This window comes from Eptesicus fuscus, chromosome 23, assembly GCF_027574615.1.
Source record: "Eptesicus fuscus isolate TK198812 chromosome 23, DD_ASM_mEF_20220401, whole genome shotgun sequence".
Taxonomy (NCBI): Eukaryota; Metazoa; Chordata; class Mammalia; order Chiroptera; family Vespertilionidae; genus Eptesicus; species Eptesicus fuscus.
The window spans coordinates 10547851-10568297 of record NC_072495.1 but is presented as its reverse complement, the minus strand read 5'-3'; the positions used below and the strand labels follow the sequence as shown (position 1 = coordinate 10568297).

Below are 20447 nucleotides of genomic sequence, written 5' to 3'. Positions count from 1 at the left end.
GACATGCCACAATGGAGATCAATGACTATAGGGAAAAAGGGAAGCAGCGGGCCAGTGGGACCAGCAGCTTCCGGTCTCTTGCTTTGGATCATTGCAGTGAATGAAGAGAAATGCAATCTAGTTGGCAAAACGTTCTAAAAGTCTCTTCGTCTCCAGTAAGAATTTCTTCCTTCTTGTTGGGAGAAGAGACCCCATGGCAGTTCTCACAGTCTGATATTATTATATGTTTAGGTATGTGCTGTGGTGTGCTGATAAAGCAACCCGCTCTTCAGGAAAAAACAACAACGAAAAGCTCTGATGTGTAGCATTTACTGATTATTGTGGTATAATACTCCCACCATGTCTGATTTCAGGCTACCAATGGGACATCATTGAACTTGGAGTTGGGAAGGGATGCACATAATTGGCTCAGAGGCGGTACAAGTCAACTCCATCATACCCCTCTGATATCTTTCCCAAAAGGCTGGTGTTCCTGGAATGCTGGGACCATAATTTTCTTATCTTGACTTCCCCAGCCTTCAGCACAGCACCACACACGTAGTTGATTCTGTCAGTCATTCTCCTAGAGGCCTTGTGTAGCATGGAATTCTGCATGAGTTAGAGGAGCCCAAATTCTAGACTGCAGGAAGGTCTACACACCATCCTTCCATCTATTTGTTTGACAAATAATTATTGGACTGAGCATGAGACTGGGTGTTGGGGATGTAGTGATGAATAAGATAGTTAAGGTTTTTGTACTTATGCAGTTAACAGTCTGTTAAAGATGGAGGGAACTGGCTGTGGATTAAAAAGGTACAGCTGGGCCCTAGTGGGTATGGCTCAGTGGATAGAGCATCGGCCTGCAGACCAAAGGGTCCCGAGTTCGATTTCGGTCAAGGGCATCATACCTTGGTTGGAAGCTCATCCCCTGCCCAGGCCCTGGTCAGGGTGTGTGTGGGAGGCAACCAATCAATGTGTTTCTCTCACATCGATATTTCTCTCTGTCTTTCCCTCTCTCTTCCACTCTCTTTAAAAATCAATGGAAAAATATTCTCGGGTGAGGATTAACAAAAAAAGATTAAGTACAGGGTGGAGAGATTTGGAAGAGGGCACCAAGAACGATCTGCTTTTTATTCCAGGATTTGCAGAGCCCAACTCTGGCTTTATTTGGAACAGTCTAATTTTTGCCTGTTCAGCACTCATTCCCCTTCTGTCAGTAGCCCTTCAGTTCTCTCCCTTTAGGGAAGCCAGGTCTCTTCCACTCTCAGCTCAGAGGGCTGGGTGGGGATGAGTCCATGTCCTGCTCATCCCTACAGCTCCTGGAGTGTGCAAGTGACCCAGAGCTGCCAGACAGTGTAATCCAATCTCCTTGGCCACAGTGATAGGTTCAGATTGTCATGTGACTTGGGCCAATGAGAACATTCCAGGGCTTTTGTAGGAACCATGAGTGGGGAGTGGGGAGTCGGGGAGGGAGTAATTTTCTTTTGAACTGCTAGTAGTAAGGACAGTAAAAACCTGGAGTTCCCCCACACCACAGCGTGAAGAGAGCTAAAATGGAAGAAAGAATAACTTCAGGGGAGGAAGAGAGAGAATCTTAACGACATCATTTGAAGCGTGTAACAAGTTTTACTTGAAGCCATACTTCTGGACTTCTCATTGTCAGGAGTCAAAAATACAGCCAGAAAGTAACACTCTTTTACTGAAGGCAGTTTAAATTGTGTATCTGTCACTTGCACAAAAGAAAATCTTATTTATGACAAATGCCTGCTACGTGCTGGACCATTTGCCTTTAGAACATTCTAGATCCCATGCTTCCTAGGCAACACTCTAATTAGAATCAAAGAACTATAGGATCCTGAAACTTTAAGGATCAAAGCCCTTTATTCCTCTCTCATGATACTTAACAGTTTTCTACCTTGAATTACAACTCTGCACACATATCGATCTCTTCTATTAGATTGCAAGAGCCTTATCTGGATCATTTTGTATTTTACATAAAATTTAGCACAGCCTCACCCGGCCAGTGTGGCTCAGTGCTTGAGCGTCGACCTATGAACCAGGAAGTCATGGTTTGATTTCCAGATTGTGGGCTCAATCCCCAGTGTGGGGTGTGCAGGAGGCAGCTGATCAATGATTCTCATCATGGATATTTCTATCTCTCCCTTTCTCTTTCCTCTCTGAAATCAATAAAAATATATTTGGAAAAAAATTTTAACACAGCCTCTTGTATATAATTACACAATGAATAAATATCTAACACCTACTACATGGTCATAGATGTGTTTAAAGAATGAATGATTACATGAATAATTTTCGTAATTCTAGAACCTATGCTCATATGACATATGAGGAAACAAGTTCAGGAACTTGCTTGCCCAAGGTCATGTAGAATTCCAGCAGCAGCTTGGAGATGCACAGTACCAGTATTTATCTGGTGAATGAGTTGGTGGCAGAGCCAGGACTGAAAACCATGGACAACCAAGAGGCTCCTTGCCTTGAACCAGGATGACCTGGGTGTAGGTTAATGTCCCTGAGCAATTCCTTCTTTGATAATGAATCTTCCTTGACCTAGAAATGAACCTGAGTGGTGCCATTAACTGATTGAGGGTAAGACAGGCTGACACTGCCTAGTGCTTCCTACTCTAATATTGGGAACCTTTTCCTGGACCTTCTAAAAAGTTAGTTTGGGGAACTCTTTTCCCCACAGGTTCTGATGGTGTGACCTTGAGTCACATTTGTCTAATGCTATGCTGTCCAGAATAGTCCAACATCCCTAGGCAAGTGTGACAAATTACATGTAAATTAAATGAAATTCAGTGGCTAAGTTGTAGTAGCCACATTTCAAGTGCTCAATAGCCACATGTGGCCACCATATCAGACAGCACAGAAAGAGAACATTTCCATCATTATGGAAAGTTCCATGGACACTGCTAGTATAGTACCACCAAACCTCTATGGGCAGATTGTGTGTGTGTGTGTGTGTGTGTGTGTGAGTGTGTGTGTGTGTGTGTGTGTGTGTGTGTGTTATTGAGCACTTACTATATGCCAGGCACTGGGCTCACTTTGCAATCACGATACAAGTATCTCATTTAATTCTCTCATTAGCCCACTGAGGTAGGTGTAATTATTATCATCAATTTACAAAGAAGGAAATTAAAGTTCAGAGAGGTTAAGCAACTTGCCCAAGGACACACAGCAAAGAAGTATTAGAGTCAGGATTTGAATCTAGGTCTCTCTATTCTCTGCTGAAATGCATCAGTCGCTGTGGTTTCTGAGATTTAAATCGAGTTCTGCCTCTGGACTGACCTTGTATATTAAAGAGAAGTCACTGCCCAGCTAGTGTGGCTCAGTGGTTGAGCATCAACCCCATACACCAAGAGGTCACCGGTTCAATTACGGGTAAGAGAACATGCCTGGGTTGTAGGCTTGATCCCCAGTAGTAGACATGCAGGAGGCAGCCAATCAGTGTGATGTTTCTTTCTCATGGATATTTCTATCTCTCCCTTTCCCTTCCTTTCTCTAAAAAAAAAAAAAAAATCAATTAAAACATTTTTTTAAAGAGAAGAGTCACTACAGGGACCACCAAATCTGTCACTGTGATCATTTTTTTAAATATATATACATTTTTATTGACCTCAGATAGGGAGGGAGAGGGAGAGAGAACGGGAAACATCAATGATGAGAGAGAATCATTATTCAGCTGCCTCCTGCATGCCCCCTACTGGGGATCAAGCCTACAACTGGGGCATGTGCCCTGACCAGGAATTGAACCTTGACCTCCTGGTTCATAGATCGACCCTCAACCACTGAGCCACACCGGCCAGGCTTTCACTGTGATTATTTAAGAAAACTTTCTGTCTCTGCCTCCCTTCCATTTCTTTTCCTTCCTTTCCCCTTCCTTCCTTTTTTTCTTTCTTCCCTCCCTGTCACCTCCCCATCCTTAATCCCTGAGTATGGACACTGACAAGTCAGAATGGACCCTGCTGTAGCACTGGAGTAGGGTCTGGAGGTGCCCTGGAACATGCTGGCACAGAAAGGAGGCAGGGGCACCCCAGGGTGTTCAGGGAAGTAGCTATTTACCAGTCAGTACAGAATTATTTCAATATTTTAAGTAGCCTGGCCCTCCCAGAGACCACCAGTGTGCCTGGCATGGAGTCCCCAAGCCAGTAGGACCCAGGATGTTGTGGGACTGCCCTGAGAAGAGAAGCTAGATCAGCGCCTGGCAAGGCCTCACCTACTCACTGCCAAGGGCCACGCGTCAGTCCCCACCCTGCAACTTACCGGGGGGGCTCTTCCGTTGCCTCGGTGGGACACCAGGCAGAGACTTCACAGGTATTGTACCTCTGATTATACTCTATACACTTTCCGGTCTGGATTCCTGCGGGGTCAAGGGGTCACAGAAGCAGACGTGTGAAAGAACCGTGGGAGGAAACTCTCAACCCAAGCAAGAGACCATGATTTTCAGCTCAAGCACTTTCAGTTTCCATGAAACCCCGACTGAACCGCGAGCTTATTAATCTGACCAAGCAACACATCGAATGGTAGAGAGAACATAGGAAGACCATGGATGCTGTTGGCTTGTTTGGCTTCTTTGAAAGAAAGATGCCTGAGAGGGAACCCTTACAGGATGTATTCTTTCAACTGGGAAATGAACTAGAACTTGGCTTCTTATTTGGCATGTGAGTCCCTGGAGGAGTGCAAAGTCGCAGAATAAACATGGCACATCTTGCCTTGGTCAGTGGTTAGAGCACCGGCCCGTGCACTGAAGGGTTCGATTCCCAGTCAAGGGCACATACCTGGGTTTCAGGTTCAATCCCCGGCCCTGGTCCAGGTGCATTCAGAGGGCAACCGATTGATGTGTCTCTCTCATATTGATGTTTCTTTTTCTTTCTCTCTCCCTCCGTACCTCCCTGACTCCATTCCACTTTCTAAAAATCAATGGAAAAATATCCTCAGGTGACGATTAAAAAACAAAACAAAACAAAACAAAACACCATGGCACAGCTTCCTGGAGCACCAGGCTCAGTTAAAGATTCATAAGGACAGAGTTAAATAACAAGTAATGTTAAAATGATCTCTATACCAACTCAGACACACATGTATCATGGAATAAGAATGCAACATTCATAGGCCCTTAGTGTGTGCTTTATGACCACTGATACTTTTTCTTTTTATTCTTTTATGTGGTAACTTTATTGTCATGTGCCCTTTCAGTTAAAACAGGAAACATGGAGCCTGACCTACATAGCTCAGTGGATGAGCATTGACCTATGGAGCATTGACCTATGAACCAGGAGGTCAGGGTTGGATTCCTGGTCAGGGCACATGCTTCGGTTGTGGGTTCGATCCCCAGTGTGGGGCGTGTAGGAGGCAGTGGATCAATGATTTCTCTCATCATTGATGTCTCTCTCTCTCTCTCTCTCTCTCTCTCTCTCTCTCTCTCTCTCTCTCTCTGAAATCAATTAAAAATATATTAAAAACAAAACAAAACAGGAGAAGGAAATTCTGCAGGTTAACTCATGTATGGTCCCCAGGTGTCATAGGGGTACAAGTTCAAGCTCCTCAACCTTTGTGGAAATTCAAGACAGAAAGCTTAGAACACTCAGATGATACTATAAGCCATTTGATTTTCCCATCAGGTAGAACCCTGAAGGTGCTAATTTTGCAAGTTTTTTAGGAGCTCTCCTCCTCACTGGGGAATTAACATCACATTCACATCAGCAGCTGGTCCTCTGAGGGCACAGCCAAGGCACGGGGCAGACACAGACCCACCCATGGTCTGCTGAGGGTGGAAGCAGCTGAGAGCCAGAGTTAAAGATCTCAACTTTAGGACACTGCGAATGTCACCAGGATGCCAGACCATTCATCCCTATGGTCCCAAAAAGAGACAGAACGTACCTTTGCTCAGCGGTTCCGACAATCTCTTTATACAATCCTGGTCAGAGGAACACTTTGTCTTGTTGGTAGGGTACTGCCAAGAGAAGGACAGGGTAGCGAGGAGTAAGTATTGAGTGCCCCTAAAATATGGAAAAACAGCTGTCCTGTGTCCACACAAAAACTTGTACACAGATGGACACAGCAAGTCATAATAGCCAAAAAAGTGGAAACAACCCAAATATTCATCAACTACTGAGTGGACAGATAAAATGTGGTACATTTATACAGTGGAATATTATTCAACCATGAAAAGGAATTAAATGCTACTGGCTCATGCTACAACATTGGCAAACCTTGAAAACGGTGTAGTAGCCCTAGCTGGTTTGGCTCGGTGGATAGAGCGTTGGCCTTCGGACTGAAGGGTCCCAGGTTCAATTCCAGTCAAGGGCATGTACCCTGGTTGCAGGCACATCCCCAGTGTGTGTGTGTGGTGGGGGGGGGGGGCGGTGCAGGAGGCAGCTGATCAATGTTTCTCTCTCATTGATGTTTCTAACTCTCTATTCCTCTCCCTTCCTCTCTGTAAACAATCAATAAAATGTATTTTTTTTAAAAAGAAAGAAAACGGTGTAGTAAGTGAAAGAAGTTAGACACAAAAGATCACAGATTGTAGGATTGATTTATGTAAAATATCCAGAATAGGCAACTCCATAGAGACAAAAAGCAGATCAGTGGTTGCCAGGGGCTGGGGAAGGAGGAATGGGGAGAGACTGCTAATGGGTATGAGGTTTCTTTTTATGGTGAGGAAAATGTTCTAAAATGGTGATAGTTGCACAATGTTTTGAATGTACTAAACCACTGAATTGTACACTTTATTTATTTTTATTTCTAGCAGTGGTTCTTTTTTAAAAAAAATATTTCCTTATTGATTTCAGAGAGGGAGGGAGAGAGAGAGATAGAAACATCAATGATAGGAGAGAATCATTGATTGGCTGCCTCCTGCACACCCCCTACTGGGGATCGAGCCCGCAACCTGGGCATGTGCCCTTGGCTGGAATCGAACCTGGGACCCTTCAGTCCACAGGCCAACACTCTATCCACTGAGCCAAACTAGCTAGGGCTGTACACTTTAAAATGGCAGGTTTTTGCCTGGCCAGCATGGCTCAGTTGTTGAGCATCAATCTATGAACCTGGAGGTCATGGTTGGATTCCCAGTCAGGGCACATGCCTGGGTTATGGGCTCAATCCCCAGTGTGGGGCATGCAAGAAGCAGCCAATTAATTGATGTTTTTTTTTCTCTCTCTCATTCTCCCTTCCTCTCTGAACTCAATAAAAATATATCCTACCTAATAATAGACAAATATGCAAATTGACCATACCTCCCACACACCCACAAGCCACACCCACCATCCAATCAGAGCGAGCATGCAAATTAACCCAAACCAAGATGGCTACAGCCACAGAGAGCAAGGTTTCCTAGGTAACAGAGGAAGCCAAGCTTTCCGCCTGCCCTTGCCAGGTCTAAGCCTCCACTCAAGCTACAAAGTTTCAATTATAGAAGGTAAACAAATTCAAACAAATGGCGGCAGAATGGAGGTTGAGAGAGCAGTTCAGGGTTGCCACCGGCAACAGGGGAAGCAAAGCTTTCCGCACACCCTGGCCTGGCCGGGCTCACCTGCTTAAGGCAACAAAGTTTCAATTATAATCCCAACAGAAATGGCTGCCAGCCCTGGAGGGAGCCCCAGGCTTGGCTCCGCTCCAGGCTACAAAGTTCCAATTGTAGAAGGAAAATAAATTCCAGATACCAGGGCCTCCGCTTGGGTTGCCAGGGGGCGTGGCCGGCCTGAAAACCACCACAGGCCCCTTGCTCAGGCCACTCCACGCCCCAAGGGAACCCCCACCTGATCCGGGACACCCTTCAGGGCAAACCAGCTGGCCCCCACCCGTGCACCAGGCCTCTATCCTATCTAATAAAAGAGTAATATGCAGATTGATCATAACTGCAACACACAATATAGCTGCCCCCATGTGGTCAAAGATCCTGCCCCCATGTGGACACAGGATGGCCACCACAAGATGGCCAGCAGGAGAGGGCAGTTGGGAGGCACCCGGCCTGCAAGGGAGGGCAGTTGAGAAGGACCAGGCCTGCAAGGGAGGGCAGTTGGAGGTGATCAACCCTGCAGGAGAGGGCAGTTAGGGGTGACCAGGCGGCAGAGGAGGGAAGTTGGGGGCATACAGGCTGCCAGCAGAGTGGTTAGGAGGTGATCAGGCTGGCAGGCAGTAGCGGATAGGGGCAATCAGGAAGGCAGGCAGGCAAGCAGTTGGGAGCCAGCAGTCCTGGATTGTGAGAGGGATGTCCGACTGCCTGTTTCTGGGATCGGGCCTAAATGGGCAGTCGGACATCCCTTGAGGGGTCCTATATTGGAGAGGGTACAGGCTGGGCTGAGGGACAACCCCCCTCCATGCACGAATTTCGTGCACCGGGCCTCTAGTTTAAAATTAAATAAAATGGTGGGTTTTGTGGTATATGAATTATATCTCAATAAAAACTAAAATAAAAATCTAAAACGCGGAAGTCAGGGCAGCCTGGGGTCACTGGCAGGGACAGCCCTCAGTGTGCAGAGCCAGAGGCCTGGTCCAAGCAGCTCTGTGGCTGCAGAACTGAATGAAGCAAATGGCATGAAGGCTCAGCAGCAAATGTGGAAATAAGGGGCGCCAGCCGGCCCTGTCTCCTGGCCTGAGAAAATGAGGTCTCAGGACTGATAGCGGAGGACAGAAGAAGGAAAAGAGAAATGTGATGACTGGGCTTCTGTATTCAACTTCCCATTTCCTCGGGAGCAGGTTCACTGGCCAGTCTTAGGGAGACCAGGAGGTGACACAGCCGCTAAGAAAATAGCCGCTGCTCATTATCTCCTGTGCAGTGCGTGGCTTTCATAGAGACTCAACAGCACCTCTGCGCCATTGTCTAGCTGCATGACACTGGTCCAGTCACTGCACCTCTCTCAGCCTCAGTTTCCTCCTCTGTAAAAGGGGGGTGAACAGGTCTGCCTGAAGTGGTTGCTGTGAAGATGAGATGAGCATTATTGATACAGATCCACGGAAATGTTAGCCTGGTTCCAGGTTTAGGTGGACACGACAGCGAAGACCGTCATAGGAGAGAGCACATCTACCCCGAGCTCTCAGACACTCAGACCTTGTCACCTGCGTGGGCTGATGAGCAAGATCCACAGGCAAGGCTGGTCCTCCCACAGGCAGGAGACCTGCTCGATAGCATCCCAGTGCTGTGCCCCTAGGTGCTGGGATGGTCCCTGGTAAAGCACAGGCATTACCTGAGTGGGCAATGGCAGGAGAACGCCTGAATTCTAAGCAGGACTCTGCCTCCAGGAAGCTGGGTGACCTAGAGGAGATCAACTAACCTCTCTGATTTGCGTCTGACCTGTAAAATGGGGCTGGGAATGCCATTACCCTCCTGAATTTGTGAGGCTCCACTGAAATGTGAAATGCCGCACAAATGCCAAAGGTCAATGTTGTCAGGAGCCATGGGGAGGGAGCGACAGAGGAAGCTGGCCTCTCGCCTGCACAGGCGCCTAGTACCTGAGCTGGAGACAGGGGACAGGCCAAGATGGGGCGGCTCCAGAGAGAGAACTGCAGTGTCTTCTGACACTGCCCAGACCCACACTCAACAAAGGAGGCTCAGGAATGTTTGCGAGCTGGAAGACACATCAGATCTCAATTCCCACATTCTCCCACCCTTTCTCCTGCCTGTGTCTCCTCCAGAACTCTTACTGCTCTGTGTCCCTTCCTTACCTCTGGACACAAGCCCTGCACCTGGCCCTTTGTCTCGAGAAAGTTTGTCATCACAAAGAAGGAGTTATCCTGCAGAGAAAAGAAGAGAAGTTCAATGCAAAGCCTTTGAGAACAGAACTGTTTAATCTTAATTATCCAGCTTGCTAAGTGCCTGGGGGCGAAGAAACCTTCCACTCTGCTAACCTTCAGTCTGGAAATCAGGGGCCGAGAGCAAATTTGGGACTACATGGAGGGCTTAATATCAAAGCTGGATGAGCCGCCCTGCTGAGCCGAGAGAGACCAGAGGCACATGGAAACTGATTGAGGATTCCTTTTCCATCCCAGCTTCCCAGGAAAAGCCCATTAAATTGAAACTCAGGAGGTCTGGGGAGGCAGAATTGGGGGTGTTTGTTGGCTTCATCAGAATGCTGTGCAGATTATCTAGGACTTTCAATAAAAGGGCAATAGGGCACGCCACCACCTGGGAAATAACGGGAGAATTTAATGACCCACTGTTAGCAACAAACAGATAGCAGCTTAGGTTTTATGGTTTTGCAAAGCTGTCCAGCTCCCAGAGGCCCTTTAGTCTCTCCAGCCCCCCATCTGTTCGAGTCACCTTCGACTTCTCCATTTTGACAATTCTAATTTCATTTTCTTTTCTTGCAAATTTAGGCAGCCGAATGCCCCTTCTGTATGGTCCACACCCTTTCTTTCTTTCTTTCTTTGTCCTTTGTATCCTTCCTTGAACCCCCAAGAGTGTTTTCCTGGAGACATGTTGTTGACAAAGTGCCACACAAACAATACAGAAGGGCTGGTCCTCTCCAGGCAGGGAGTTCTTTGTCCTTCTGAATCTAGGCAGACCTTGCTGACTCCATGGCCCTGCTCCTAAAGAGCGGTGTGCAACTCAAAGTGTGAGTGAATCCAGTGGTGGTTTAAATGCACCAGGACACACAGCTATTTTGAGAAGCCCTGGAGGACTTGATAAAGCTAAGAATCATCTCCTTTGAGCTGTTAGATCTGACCCAGTTTTGCAATTTTTAGGTTTTCTCCAGTTGTATTTTCACAGAGCTTTTTAAATAGGGCCAGTCTTTTTCTGGAGTAAGGCTCTAGGTCCCAGGGCTGGGGGCCGGGGGAAGGGCACGAGGCCCTGGTGACAGTGAGCAGGGATTCGTTCTGGGAGGATGCTGACCAGTGCTCACCTGCAGGGGGAAGGTGTAATCTGCTGTGTCCAAGACTCTTTTCACCTTCTTTCCGTTCTCCAGAATCTCCTCTCTCATCTCCGCTACACCTTTCACCTTGGTGTGCACAGAGCTGGTCAGAGGCTCTTTCCACTGGTACCCCTTGTCATAAAGCAGAGCAATGCTGAGTGGGGGACACAGAAAAGCATCAGTGGTTTTGTCAGGGAGGCCCAATGCCGTGGTTTTGGATGGAGGCTGCCTCCATTCCAATCCTAGCTTTGCTAGGGAACTTTGGGCCAACAACTTGCCTTGTCTGCGACTATTTTCCTCATGTATAAGATGGGAAGAATGGTTATACATACCTCGTAGGTGTTAGGTCTAATCAATTAATGGAATGGATATTCCTCCCCTGGGAAACTGACCTTTAGATCATTTCACAATCAACATTCCTTTTTGCTTAGACCACATTCCATTTGCTGAGACCAGTAACTTTCCCCTCTGGACTTGCCCAGGATCCGGACCCAACCAAAGAATTCACTGCTGAAAAGCCTAGAGTCCTTTAAAATCTTTTACTACCCATGCCTGGGTGCTGGCACCATTTTGAGGCTCAGCCATCTGGTTTCCAGGTGACCTAATAAATTCATAATTCTTTTTTTTTCTAATAAATCTTTATTGTTCAGATTATTGCAGTTGTTCCTCTTTTTTCCCCTCCACCCAGTTCCCACCCCCCTGGTGGTCAGTGCATCATCATTGCGACCGGTCGACTGGTCGCTTAGGCTTTTATATGTATAGATTTGATTCTAGCATATTTTCCTATTAAAATGTTTCTGCTTTTACCTAAATATGTCTTACTCATGGTCCAGCAAATAAATTTGTTTTTGGGGAAAAAAAACAAGAAACCCTTGTTTGTTCCTCTTGTTGCTATAACGGGGGATGTGAGATGTGCCACCTTCCTACATAGATAGCCTATTCAAGAAGAAAATGAAATACCTAGTAGATCCAAGATGTGGATAGAGAACCAACCCTGATAACACAGTTTGAACTTTTATGACCATCCATGTCAGAGGACAGTTCCATCTCTTCCGCTGCCCAGTTATATGACAGTAAATCCCCCTGTGTGACTTGCTGGCTAACTTGAGGAAGGTTGCTGTCAGACATCCAAACTATAAGACTAGCACAGACCTACTCAGCATCCTGTCCACATACTGCTGCAACCCTGGGAGCTGGAGCCACGTGACCCTGCCTGCAGCTGCATGCCCTGCCTTTGACTCTAGACCTGAACTTGGTTGTGAGGGACTATGAGAAGCTGCTCAGCCTCTTGTCTTTATTTTTTTTAATTGATTTCAGAGAGGAAGGGAGAGGGAGAGATAGAAACATCTATGATGAGAGAGAATCATTGATCGGCTGCCTCCCATTGGGGATGGAGCCTGCAACCCAGGCATGTGCCCTGACCCAGGAAACTAACTGTGACCTCCTAGTTCATAGGTTGATGCTCAACCACTGAGCTATGCCAACCAGACTCAGCCTCTAGTCTTATTTCCAGTATTGTAGCCCCTGTCTTGTACCCCAGTTTCAATAACTGATGCACTGTCTTACTTTGTTATCCTGGCCCTTTGCCTTTTCTGCCCTAGTATGTACAACCACTGAACCCAGAACCCTATGGCCAGAACCCACCACCTGCTGCTGCATATCCCAAATTTTACCTGAGCTTGTCTGGACTTCCATCAGTGGTCCACACCAGTCCTATTCGATGCGTACAACATCCCTCAACCCCAGGGCACCATGAGTCTACCCATTTCACAGATGGCCAACTTGCAGTTACATCAACTGGCAGCCTCAGAATACAATTGAAGGCAGCATTGCCCACGCTGTGTTCTATGGGACACCATTCAGAGAGATGCAAGTCTTCCATTAATACAGAGGGGAAAAGCAAAGCTGGCAGCATTTTTCTTCAATTTTATATTTTAAAATATAAACAATGGGGAAGCATTTCACGTGGGATTATCTTCCAAAGTTGGTACTTAAGGTAATAATTGTGTCTCATTAAAGTGCCTTTGCTAGGCCCATGCATGGTGCACAATGCATAGCCACAGGCTGTCCTCCTGCTGCCCTGGAACAAGTTGCTGTTTTTCCAGTTTTGCGGGAAGTGAAAGGAAGGCGAATGTGAAGGAGTTGGCTTATTTCAGGGGGCATGTTGAGTGGAAAAGGTGTATTTAGATCCACAGGTAGGACGGCAAGATGCTCCCTCTGTGAGAAGCACGTGGAAGCAGAGACTGACTGAGGGAACCCCAACTCAAGTATCCATCTCCCCCTTACTCTGGGCGCCAGTCACCGAATCATTGCACTGTTTAAATTGTGCCCTCCCTCCATGCTCTGGTGGAACGTGTGTAACTGAAATTAAGGGAATTAAATGCATGTAAAATAAGAATCCACCATGTGGAAGAAAAATAGTTATCATTGTAAGGTGTTCTCATAATAATCTTTCTCATATGTACAATGATCTGTTTTTAAGAAACTGCGTGCTGGGCCCAAGCATACCAGAAAGTTACATTATCTGTTACATGGAATGGTGAAATATGATATTTGTAGGAGTTTACTATGTTTTTTTACCATCAGCCCTATGATATCTTATCTAAGTAATGTCTTATTTTAGAATTCTAGCTTATGTGTTTATCATTCAATGTTTATTGCATATTAAAAACATGAATTAAATAATGATGATCCTAATAGTTACTATTAATAAGAAGAATCACACTTAGTAAGGTCTTGCCATATGCCAGGTATTTTTCTAGCAGCTCTGCATTTATTAACTCATTTAATTCTCACAACAACCATCATCCCCATTTTACAGAAAAGGAAACGCAAAGAGGTAAAGGATTTTTGAATCCACCTTTTCAGATCTCAAACCCCAAGTGTGGGCATGGTTACTTTGACAGTCAGAGGAGAGGGTGTACTGCATTCTGAAGGTACCCATTAGATTAAAAGAGATTCTTTTGAAAAAGAGCTGACATTTGGGGAGCTCATACCCTATGCCAGGCGTTGAGAAGGGCTTGCATGCCTTTTCTATTTAATTATCACAACCACTCTGTGAACAGAGGCAGAATCTGAGGCTCAGAGAGGTTGAGTGACTCTAACCCTTAGGTGGTAAACAACACTGTCTCCCTGTACAGACGAGAGTTGTCATCATCATCATCATCTTCTTCATCATCACAAAGAGCAAGGGGACATTACCTATTAGGAAAATGTGAACCAAAACCACAAAGAGATAACCACTTAACATCGCATTAGGATGCCCGCAATCCAAAAAGACAGATAATAACAAGTGTCAGGTGAGGATGTGGAGAAATTGGGACAAATATTGATGGTGGGCATGTGAAATGGTGCAGCTGCTGTGAAAAACAGTTGGGTGGTTCTGCAAAAGGTTGAAAGAGTTACCAAGTGATCCACCAATTTCATTCATAGTTACATACCCAAGAAAACTGCTTATGCAAAAATATGTTCTTGCAAGAGAGATCCAAGATGGCGGTGTAGATAAACATCTGGGCTGCTGCCATCCACAACTATTTCCAAAACTACAACTAAAAGACAGAATGTCTATCACCCAGAACCACGGGAAAGCTGGCTGAGTGGAACTTCTACAACTAGACCGAAAGAGACGGGAGCAATCAGGGCACAAACGCTGAAAAACTGAGGTACAGGGGAGGGTGCGCGCCAAATGGGCTGGCGGCGGAGCCCAGCTGGAGGCGGGCGTTGCTTTCTTCATTCCGAAGAGAGACAAGCCCCCAATCTCTCTGAAATCCAGTTTCTGGGGAGAGACTGGGCTGTCTGCCATTGGGTAGGAGAGTGAGGGTGGCTTGCTAGCAGAGCTGCGTGGAGGTAGAATTGTTGGCGGCGCCGGGCGCGAGACGCGAGGACGTGGTTGGAGGCGGCTCACTGCCAGCCATCACTGTTTTCCACGCCCTAGCATAGTAACGCCCTGAGACTCTGCCCTGCACAATCTACAAACACACCCAAGCTCCTAGCAGTGGCTTTTGCATATGAATGGCCTTCTCTAGTGCAGTTTAAACTAGTAAACTTGCAACCCAGTACAGACAGCTCCAAAGCCTCCAAGCTCCAAGCAGGGAGGAGAGGATGGCAGTTCTCGCTGTAGCTCCTGCAGGTTGGCCTCAGACAGCAGCTGAACTGCACCCCATTGGAGATCCAGAAGCCAGTATACCTAGTGGTCAGTGTGAGACACCAGATTTCAACTCCTCACATCCATAAGTGACAGATTTGGGAGGCGGACTCATTGAGCACCAAAGCCCCACTGAAACAAGCCCTGTACCATAAGCGTGTCTCCAGCACAGCAGTGCTTCCATTATAGACACAGCGGGTCCTCATAGCCAGTTGGCCTGGAGGTCAATTCCTCCCAGTGTACCAACAGCAATCAAGGCTTAACTACAACAAGACTTTGCACTCAGCCCACAAAGGGGTGTACCAAGAGCGACCACCTAGGGTGATCGGGGAAGCTGAACTACCGGCCCCTATAGGTCACTGACCACACAAAGCCACTCCATCAACACAGGGAGGCAGCCAAAATGCGGAGACACCGAAGCATGTCACGAATAGGAGAGGTGGAGGAAAGTAAACTACTGGATGACACAGTGTTCAGAACCACATTTCTAAAGTTACTCAAGAATCTTCTAAAAACCACTGAGAAACTTGAAGAGACCTTCAAGAACCTCAATGAGAATACCAAAAAAATGGAAAAGGACCAGTCAGAAATTAAGCATACACTGTCTGAAATAAAGAATATACAGAAACCCAACTATAGATCACCGTATCCCAAGAGTCAAACCAAAGATCTGGAATATGAGGAAGCAAAACACACCCAACCAGAGAGGCAGAAGGAAAGAAGAATCCAAAAGTGTGAGGATAGCATAAGGAGCCTCTGGGATGAATTTAAGTGTACCAACATCCGAATTTTTAGGGTGCCAGAAGAAGAGAGAGAGCAAGATACTGAAAACCTACTTGAAGAAATAATGACAGAAAACTTCCCCCACCTGGTGAAAGAAATAGACTTACAAGTTCAGGAAGTGCACAGAACCCCAAGCAAGAGGAATCCAAAGAGGACCACACCAAGACACATCATAATTAAAATGCCAAGGGCAAAAGACAAAGAGAGAATCTTGAAAGCAGCAAGAGAAAAACAGTTAGTTACGTCTGTCAGCTTATTACTCAACAAAAACTATGCAGGCCAGACGGGAGTGGCAAGAAATATTCAAAGTGATGAACAGCAAGAACCTACAACCAAGATTACTGTACCCAGCAAAGCTATCATTCAGAATTGGAGGTCAGACGAAGAGCTTCACAGACAAGAAAAAGCTAAAGGAGTTCATCACCACCAAACCAGGATTACATGAAATGCTGAAGAGTATTCTTTAAGAAGAGGAAGAAGAAAAAAAGGTAAAGGTAAAAATTATGAACAACAAAAAGACATCAAATACATACCTACCAACAAGTGAATCTAAAAATCAAGTGAAACACTTCCAAGCTCCTTCTATGAAGCCAGCATCACCCTAATACCAAAACCAGATAAAGACAACACAATGAAAGAGAATTACAGACCAATATCCCTCATGAACATAGATGCCAAAATCCTCAACAAAATTCTAGCAAATCGGCTCCAGCAGTACATCAGAAAGATCATATACCATGACCAAGTAGGATTTGTCCCAGGAATGCAAGGATGGTACAATATCCACAAATCAATAAACGTGATACATCACATAAACAAATTGAGAGATAAAAATCACATAGTCATATCAATTGATGCAGAAAAAGCATTTGACAAAATCCAACACCCTTTTTTGATAAAAACTCTCAACAAGGTGGGAATAGAAGGCTCATACCTCAACATAATAAAAGCGATATATGATAAACCCACAGCAAACATCATACTCAATGGACAAAAACTAAAAACATTTTCCCTAAGAACAGGAACAAGACAGGGATGCCCACTCTCACCACTCCTGTTTGACATAGTACTGGAAGTATTAGCCATTGCAATTAGACAAGAAGAAGAAATAAAAGGCATCCAAATTGGAAAAGAACAAGTAAAGCTGTCTTTATTTGCAGACGACATGATATTGTACATAAAAAATCCGAAAGACTCCGTCAAAAAACTAATAGACTTAATAAATGAATTCGGCAATGTAGCAGGATACAAAATTAAGGCCAAGAAATCTATGGCCTTTCTATACACCAATAGTGAACTTACAGACAGAGAGACTAAAAAGGCAATCCCATTTACCATCGCACCAAAAAAATTAAGATACCTAGGAATAAACTTAACTAAGGAGGTAAAAGACCTATACACGGAAAACTACAGGACACTGAAAAAAGAGATAGAGGAAGACATAAACAGATGGAAGAACATACCATGTTCATGGATTGGTAGAATCAACATCATTAAAATGTCCATACTACCCAAGGCAATCTATAGATTCAATGCACTCCCCATTAAAATACCAATGGCATATTTCACAGACCTTGAAAGAACTCTCCAAAAATTCATCTGGGATAAAAAAAAGACCCCGAATAGCCACAGCAATCCTGAGAAAGAAGAATAAAGTAGGAGGGATCTCAATACCAGATTTCAAGCTGTATTACAAAGCCACTATTCTCAAAACAGCCTGGTACTGGCACAAGAACAGACATATAGATCAATGGAATAGAATAGAGAATCCAGATATTGACCCAGACCACTATGCTCAATTAATATTTGACAAAGGAGGCATAAACATACAATGGAATCAAGACAGTCTCTTCAATAAATGCTGTTGGGAAAATTGGACAGATACATGCAAAAAAATGAAGCTAGATCACCAACTTACACCATACACAAAATTAAACTCAAAATGAATACAGGACTTAAACATAAGACCGGAAACCATAAAAATACTAGAGGAATCCACAGGCAGCAAAATCTCAGACATATGCCAAAAGAACTTCTTCATCGATACTGCCCCTAGGGCAATGGAAGCTAAAGAGAAAATAAACAGATGGGACTACATCAAAATAATAAGCTTTTTCACAGCTAAAGAAACTATCAACAAAACAACAAGAAAGCCCACTGTATGGGAGAACATATTTGCAAATGGTATCACTGATAAAGGTTTAATCTCTAACATCTACAGGCAGCTTATACAACTTAATAAAAGGAAGATAATGATCCAATTAAAAAAATGGGCAACAGACCTAAATAGAATCTTTTGAAAGAAGACAGAAGGAAGGCCAAGAGACACATGAAAACATGCTCAAAATCACTAATTATCTGAGAGATGCAAATCAAAACAACAATGCGGTACCATCTCACACCTGTCAGAATGGCTATCATCAACAAATCAACAAATGACAAGTGTTGGCGAGGATGCGGAGAAAAAGGAACCCTCGTGCACTGCTGGTGGGAATGCAGACTGGTGCAGCCACTGTGGAGAGCAGTATGGAGTTTCCTCAAAAAACTGAAAATGGAACTCCCATTTGACCCAGTAATCCCACTCCTAGGAATATATCCTAAGAAACTGGGAACACCAATAAGAAAGGATATATGCACCCCTATGTTCATAGCAGCACAAATTACAATAGCTAAGATCTGGAAACAGCCTAGTTGCCCATCAGCAGATGACTGGATCAAAAAACTATGGTACATCTACACAATGGAATACTATGCTGCCATAAAAAAGAAGGAATTCTTACCATTTGCAGCAACCTGGATGGAATTGGAGAACATTATGCTGAGTGAAATAAGCCAGTCAATGAAAGAAAAATACCACATGATCTCACTCATTTATGGATAATAAAGAACGTTATAAACTGTTGAACAAAAAGAGAGATACAGAGGCAGTAAAGCATCAAACAGTCTATCAAATTACAGCAGGAAGGTTAGGGAGAGGTGGGGAAGATAAGAGATCAACTGAAGGACTTGTATGCATGCATATAAACATAACCAATGGATGCAAAACTCTGGGGGGTGAGGACATATATGGGAGTGGGGTGGGGGGGCAATGGTAAGATATGTACACATATAATACGTTAATTAAAAAAAATTAAAAAAAATCAAGTGAATAAAAAATCTGAAGAACAGAATGGACTGGTGAATATAATAGAATCAGGGACATAGAAAGGGAGGGTACGGACAATTCTCAGGGGGAAGGGGTTTGAGGGGTGAAGGAAGAGATTGGACAAAAATCTTACACCTATGGATGAAGACAGTGGCGGGGGTAAGGGTATGGGGTGGGGTGGGGAATTGGGTGGAGGGGAGCTATGGGGGGAAAAAAAAGAGGAACACCTGTAATAATCTGAACAATAAAGATTTATTATTAAAAATATATATATACTAGAGGCCCGGTGAACGAAATTTGTGCACGGAAGGGGGTTGTCACTCAGCCCAGCCTGTACCCTCTTCAATCTGGGACCCCTCGACCCCAGTGGGATCGGGCCTAAACGGGCAGTCGGACATCCCTCTCACAATCCAGGACTGCTGGCTCCCAACTGCTTGCCTGCCTGCCTTCCTGATTGCCCCTAACCGCTTCTGCCTGCCAGCCTGATCACCCCCTAACCATTCCGCTGGCAGCCTGTTTGCCCCCAACTTCCCTCCTCTGCCGGCCTGGTCACTCCTAACTGCCTCTCCTTCAGGGTTGATCACCTCTCAACTGCCCTCCCTTGCAGGCCTGATCCTTCTCAACTGCCCTCCCTTGTAGGCCGGGTGCCTCCCAACTGCCCTCTCCTGCTGGCCATCTGTGGTGGCCATCTTGTGTCCACATGGGGGAAGGATCTTTGACCACATGGGGGCAGCTATATTGTGTGTTGCAGTGATGATCAATCTGCATATTACTCTTTTATTAGATAGGATAGAGGCCTGGTACAGGGGTGGGGGCCAGCTGGTTTGCCCTGAAGGGCGTCCCCGATCAGGTTCCCTTGGGGTGTGGGGTGGCCTGAGCAAGGGGCCTGTGGTGGTTTGCAGGCCGGCCACGCCCCCTGGCAACCCAAGCAGAGGCCCTGGTATCTGGAATTTATTTTCCTTCTACAATTGGAACTTTGTAGCCTGGAGCGGAGCCAAGCCGGCAGCCATTTCTGTTGGGGTTATAATTGAAACTTTGTTGCCTTAAGCAGGTGAGCCCGGCCAGGCCAGGGTGTGCGGAAAGCTTTGCTTCCCCTGTTGCCGGCGGCAACCCTGAACTGCTCTCTCAAGCTCCATTCTGCCACCATTTGTTTGAATTTGTTTACCTTCTATAATTGAAACTTTGTACCTTGAGTGGAGGCTTAGGCCTGGCAAGGGCAGGTGGAAAGCTTGGCTTCCTCTGTTACCTAGGAAACCTTGCTCTCTGTGGCTATAGCCATCTTGGTTTGGGTTAATTTGCATACTCGCTCTGATTGGGTGGTGGGCGTGGCTTGTGGGTGTGTCGGAGGTATGGTCAATTTGCATATTTGTCTATTATTAAATAGGATGTTCTTGCAAAAACCTGTACACAAATGTTTATAACAGCATGATTTTTAAAAAATATGTTTTTATTGATTTTAGAGAGAGAGGAAGGAAGAGGGATAGAGAGAAACATCGATGAGAAACATCATTAATTGGCTGCCTCCTGC

The 20447-nt window shown here is 45.4% G+C and overlaps 1 protein-coding gene across 1 annotated transcript in view; it reads right to left on the bottom strand.

Annotated features, from left to right (window-relative positions):
• Positions 1-20447, bottom strand: part of LOC129148056 (P2X purinoceptor 7-like) — a 41399-nt gene that overhangs the window by 17126 nt on the left and 3826 nt on the right. Inside the window, exons 2-5 of the mRNA XM_054712350.1 lie at positions 10839-11001; positions 9661-9729; positions 5878-5950; positions 4261-4357 (exon numbers count right to left, since the gene is read on the bottom strand). Coding sequence (XP_054568325.1) covers positions 4261-4357; positions 5878-5950; positions 9661-9729; positions 10839-11001 — 402 coding nt within the window. The remainder of the gene's footprint in view (positions 1-4260; positions 4358-5877; positions 5951-9660; positions 9730-10838; positions 11002-20447) is intronic.